Here is a 5,861-nt window from a genome sequence, read left to right as displayed (position 1 = left end):
AGCAGGAAGAAAATCTTTATCTTTGATAATAGCTCCTTTTTGTTCATTAACATATGTCTCCAGCAGCACAGGAAGAATCATAAAGGGGCAGTGGATAGTTCAGGGCTACCTTCCTACGGGTGGATGTTAAGAATCTACATAAAAACTACACACAGAGCACCAGCATTTCATGCCTTTAGTGCAGGTACACTAAAAATTAGTGGGAGCCTTTTTTCTTTCTTCCAACCATTGCTTTTTATTTTTACATATCAACAGCCATTGATTTCGAAATGTGACAGGAAGGCTTCATGATACGCTTAATGCTGCAGAGGTTAAATCCCAGCACAAAAGCTGTGTAGTTTTGGGGTAAACATAACGTTACAGTGAACAGCATCAGGAGATTGGTGGGGATGTGAGACAAAGAAACATTTTTATAAGCTATGGTTGCACTCACTGCTAGTGTCCATGCATTGTCTTTTACCTGCACCCTCAATATGTTTCTTTTTGAAGGAACTTGCACAAGGATCAGAAAGAAGAGCAGCGCGGGATTGCTAGGCAAAAGCAGAACAGGAGGTCTGAGGTGCAGAGGAAGGCGCAAATTCAAAGAGCAGGGTCACCGCCCCAGGGAACAGGGATCACCAGTCATTGTCGTCTGTGTCTGACACTTTTTGCTCCCACAAAGCGTTCAAGATGAAATCCAGGTGCCTGCTCACAGGCCTCAGGCTGCCACGGCTGCTTCTCAGCTGCCTCTTCCCAAACCGACCGATGGGGCGGACACCACGGCCCACGTACCAAAAAGGATCTATCTCAGGACCTGGAATTCAAAGCAGTCAGTGAAGCATCTACCACCCCACTTAAAGGCACCATGTCCTGAACATCTTGAGGGTGTTAAATGGCTTATTTGTAGTACAGAAAAAAAAAAAAGGAGGGGAAAGGCTGCAGCCTTTGTGCAGACAGTTGCGCAGACACAACTTTCTGGTGCCTTTGAGGGTCACCTGCCATACATGGAGCCCAAAGGAAGAGGCTTCAAGATGCAAAATTAATTTTTATCTATCTGGGCTGCAACCTGCAATTTGAACAAAAGTACCCATGTATTCAGGAGGGCACAGCATGCTTTAAAACTGATCCAAACCCTGGAAGAGGTTACAATGAAGCCTACGTCCAGAAAGACCATAATAGCTCTCTGTACCGCCACTTTTAAACTCTCCTCTCTTAGCTAAAGTCCTGAAGGTCCTACTGTCCATCCCCTATTTCTGCTGGACGCATCAGGTACAGTATTTCTAAGGCTAACAAATCCACTGGATTGCAGAGGGGGTTCCTATGTGAGAGGTAAACATAAAAAGCTAATTCTTGTTCGCTTTTTTCTTTTAATGTATCTGAAGTACACTTGACTTATTTTTACAGTCTAGTTTAGTTTTAGCGCAGGTGTGGAGAGGGGTATAGTTATATTAAAAGACTAGGATATAGCAACAGGGAAAATCTAGAAAGTGCTGGAGATGGTGCCGCCCCAAGGAAATACCAAATCGTTCTAAAGCCAGATGAATGTCAGGAACAGGAGTAAATTTCAGTTTAAGTGCATTATATATCATCTAAGTCCTATGAAAGTCTCGGGCAAGGCAGCAGGATTTTCCCCTGTGCATTTTGATGCTTCAACAGAAAAAATAAAAACTCCACTTTGGCTGTGAATTTCTCCATAAATGCATCTTGTAAGTCTTTCTACACAGTATTTAACACCCCTTCTGCCCACCAAAACCCAAGTAATTTCATTTTTTTCACCTGGGTACCTAAAAACTGAGGCTCCATGCATGCCTAGTTCTCCTTGAGAAGGGAAGGTGTGCTACTGAGAGCCCATGTGCCTTACACCCCACACCCACCTCTCTCCCACTCCACATACAATTATCAGCCTTTGCTCTTTGGGGAAAGATGAGGTTTCCTGATAAAGATTTTCTCAAAAATCTTTCGGACCGTGTGTTAGCTTTTACTTGGGACATATGGTATTGTCCCTTACCTGACCAGCCTCAGTCCCTCACAGTGTCTCTGAATAGAGACACTTCAACCAATTGTATTTTGCCTTTCGGACAAGTCGTGGTTCCAGCCAGAAATGAAGATGTCTGTAAAGCGAGCTTAAGCTTCTGGGCCCTTGCTTTCTTGTTACTCTACAGAAGTAGTTGTGAACTACCCCAGGTCTACAGAACACAGCTGAAATTTTGATCCGTACATATTTAGTGTATACTGCCTTACATTTTCTTTTGTGCATTGGTGTCTCCTCCAGTATTTATCAAAAATTACAGTATTTCCCTTGGTTAATTAAGGGCTGTGAGAAGGAGATTAAGTTCTGTATATGCTCTTACAAGTGTAAATGGAAGTAGAGGACCCCACGCCCCCATTTTACCATAGAAACACCCACATGGATTTGCTGCTGAACAGCCATACCCTGATCCCTCGATGCACCAATGATGACGGGGTCACCATTTGGGAGTCCATTGCATTACATCAGGTGAGACTGATACTTACTTCTGTTGTCTATCTGATGTTTAAAGGGCCTGCTCAGTCCAGAAGCAAAGCTGAGCGATACCAAGAGCACCAGCACACAGACAGTGACCAGCTTTAAGTGCTTTGGTGACCACTGGGCGCGTGGTGTCCACGACATCAGATGCCACATGATGGAGTGGTGGTGGGAAGGCTGTGAGGAGAAAAGTGAACATGGGGAACATATATGAGTTAAAGCTCTCAAGGTGAAGGAAGGTGTCAACTGTAACAGCATGTTCCTATTCATCAGAGCCATTTTACGACTAAGTTCTGTGAAACGCTGACGCTGAGAATGTCCTAGATATTTCTGTTGGAAGGCAAAGGCTATGCAGTGAGCCATCTACTGAGGTAAGTCTTGCAACTTGAGCGTTTTCTCATCAATCATCAGTGAAAGCCCCCAGCACAGCTTCACAGGACACACGACTCCTGGCCCTGAGCCTGCCCCTGACTTTCTGTGCGGCCCTCTGTACGACCACGGGCATTGGCCACCAAAATGTGTTTTAGCCACCATCTCCATCATCCTTTCCTCACTTGTAAAATATGTCTAACAAACATTTGCATTTTACACAATCTCTTTAAAACTGAATGTATTAGAAAGGTTTACTGAAAGGGAACGCTCCTCCCATGTCAGCTCACCCTTTCACAGCCAGCATGCAAAAGATTTCCAGTTACAGTTTCCCCTGTTAGATGTCCGGATGCTGTAAATGCAGCCAGATGCAAACGGATGAGAAATCCCCGCCAAGAGAAGGGCTGTGCAGAACAGAAGGAGCTGAGTGAGGAAAATCACATCCAGGAGATGACGATCCCGGGCTCGGGTTACCACTGCACCGTCTCTGGCATTTTGGACAAGTTTTCTCGCAGCAGCTCTCCTGGCTGTCATGCTAGGAACCTTCTAATGTGTGAGGTCTGCCTGTGAATTTGACAGCCAGGAGCCTCTGCCTGCAGGAGCCCTGTATGCTTAAGCATCACTTACAGTAGCTATACAGCTACAGAGCTATAGGAAATCCTCTCAGCTACACCTAAACAGAGGCTTCTCCCCATGTAAGGGTGGGATTTTTCCCCTGTTGCTGCCTAAGTGCTGTGCTTCAGTAGGGGCAGAGCGGGAATGAAAATCTTTTGATGCAAGATGCTCCCAAGCACACCACACAGGCAACACGACAAAAGCATGTGGAAAATCTGGTGGTGTCTTTCATTAAAATGCAAAGTCAAAACCTCCTTAACCCCTAGCATTCAGTGAAGGTTTGTCTTTTTTTCTTTTTTTCCCACACTGACACCTTGGAGGAAAAAGATTTTAACCCGTAATTTCAACAGAACTGTGAATTAACTTGTTCTAATCTGCATGTCTCATAACAATCAGGGCTAAATGATCTTAGCATGTAAAACCACACGGGATGAACTCTGCCTCCATTTTCAGCTGGTGTTTCAGCTGGTATCTCTTGTTGCTCCACGTTTACCAAAGCCTTAAATTCAGTTAGACAAAAAGATGTTTTGAGGAACGCCTCCAGCGTGCTTACAGGGCTGCTGACAGGTTTTCCAGTTTACTTGCTGTCTGGTTTTGTGTCTTGTTTTTCTGAGAACTGAGTGGCAGAAAGGAAGAGCTTGCCTTGAGCTCACTGTTGATGAAAGATGAAAATACAGGGCAAAGCTTTTAACACAAGCTTTTTCCTAAGCAATGCTGTGTCCCAGTCTCCACCAGCTGGTCCTGTGCCCGAATAAGCCATTCTGACCACCTTCTAGAGTGCCATTATTTAATGAACATTTTACTCACACCCTTGACCTGGCTAGGATTTCTGTGAAGCACATGGCTTTCACGGCTCCTCAGCAAGTAACATGTCACCCCTAAATAATCAAGGGGCCCAGCACCTCCAATCCTCCCTTATTTTTCCTCCTCCTAATTGTCCCACCCCTGTTTGTATGGGGAGAAACCGAGGCAGAGATAATGCCATAAACTTGACCCCGCATGATACTGAGCATTTCTAACCCCAGCTCCACCTGGTCACTAGGCTTTAAGGATAAGCACAATATCCTGGTTAGCCACTCACAGTCCTTTCACAAGTAAGCGGCTGGGACATGCTCTGCGATCTCCTCAGGTCTTGACCTACCTTAGCCCACAGACCTGCAGATTTCTTCCAAAGGGAAAATTGAAAAAACACCACGTCATACAGTAACTCTGTGTGCGCCCTTCATTTCCAACCATTAAATGATCTCCAAAAACCTTAAAAGCTTACTAGTTTCAACAAAACTTGACACAATTAAAAGTTTCAGGAATAACTTTGCTCCTGGAGCTCAGCAAAAGTTGGCACTGCTGCCATTTGGTCAACTTGCCACTTCTGCTTGGTCCCTAAGCAGAAAGAGCCTTTAAATTTGGGCTGAGCGACATCTGTGACAGCGGTCTGGCAATTTCCATTGACATGAGAAGAGAAAGCACATTAAAACCACGAGTAAAGTTACAGTGAAGCAGCATGGGCAGTGGGAGACCATCCTGGCTCTCCCTCTGGGCGCAGGGGGGGCTCTCAGCATGCCAAACTCAAGCTCTGCTGCAGATCCATCAGGTCTAAAGCTACCGTGGATGTCCTCGGAAGACAAGGTGCTATAATTCTTTAAACCGTAAGATAGCATTTTACTCGAAATCACTGGCTATGTAGCCCCACACCCCGACACAAACATGAATGGCTTTCACGTTTGAAAGCAGCATTGGAAATGCTCTCAAAAGCTCAAACCCGCGGTGAATCCAGGCCTGGGCCATGGCTCATTTCGGGGCAGAGTGGCAGGCGAGGCGCACCGCTGGGCTGTCCTCTGCCTGCAGGGACACGGCACTGCACAGTCTCCTTCACTGCAAAAACTGGAGAAAAGTTGCCGAGCGCAGAGCACAGCTGTCTACGTTAATGTAGAGAGGCTAAAGCCACCGGGACAAAAAAGAAAGAGAGCCAGGACAAGCGCTGAAGCAGCTGGAGGGAGGCACTCACCTGTTTGCACCAGAGCTGCTCCTCAGGTAGCCGCTGCTCCAAGCAGAAGCAGGGCAGCTGCTGGGGGCTCACGCCTTTTATACTGGAGGGAAGTGGGCTTGAAGGAGGAGGGGGAGCCAAGAGGTGGGCCAGGAGGACGTCAGCAGTACTACTGAGCAAAATTTAAATTTACAAAGGGAAGGGAAGAGAACCGTGGCTCTATTGGAAAGCCATTGATCAGGGCAGGGAGCAGGAGCGGAGGGCGGCGCCAGAGCATTGCAGGGGGGGACCTGGCAGGACACTTGGCTGAGGACACCCCCAGCCCCACCCCGGACCATCAGGAGGAGAGGGGAGGGGGCCACTGCCACGTCCCTGTGGATGGGGGGGCACGGGCAAACCAGGGCAGCA

The 5,861-nt window shown here is 46.9% G+C and overlaps 1 protein-coding gene across 1 annotated transcript; it reads right to left on the bottom strand.

Moving 5' to 3' along the window:
* Positions 1-221: 221 nt before the first annotated feature.
* PRLH (prolactin releasing hormone) lies at positions 222-2,743 on the bottom strand. The gene is made up of 2 exons (XM_009894988.1): positions 2,494-2,743; positions 222-793 (listed from the first exon to the last, which is right to left on the bottom strand). The coding sequence occupies exons 1-2, from the start codon at positions 2,741-2,743 to the stop codon at positions 615-617; spliced, it is 429 nt and encodes a 142-aa protein (XP_009893290.1). The 3' UTR covers positions 222-614.
* Positions 2,744-5,861: the final 3,118 nt, after the last annotated feature.

This window comes from Charadrius vociferus, unplaced genomic scaffold (genome assembly GCF_000708025.1).
Source record: "Charadrius vociferus isolate BGI_N301 unplaced genomic scaffold, ASM70802v2 scaffold51, whole genome shotgun sequence".
Classification (NCBI taxonomy): Eukaryota; Metazoa; Chordata; class Aves; order Charadriiformes; family Charadriidae; genus Charadrius; species Charadrius vociferus.
The sequence above is the reverse complement of the archived record's forward strand: the minus strand, read 5'-3'. Positions and strand labels throughout refer to the sequence as shown.

Excerpts from the sequence above, each read along its gene's own strand:
- PRLH (XM_009894988.1), bottom strand. The coding sequence starts at position 2,743 with ATGCTGTTACAGTTGACACCTTCCTTCACCTTGAGAGCTTTAACTCAT. Across the intron at positions 794-2,493 it reads ACATCAGATAGACAACAGAA|GTCCTGAGATAGATCCTTTT; the intron begins GTAAGTATCAGT and ends TTTGAATTCCAG.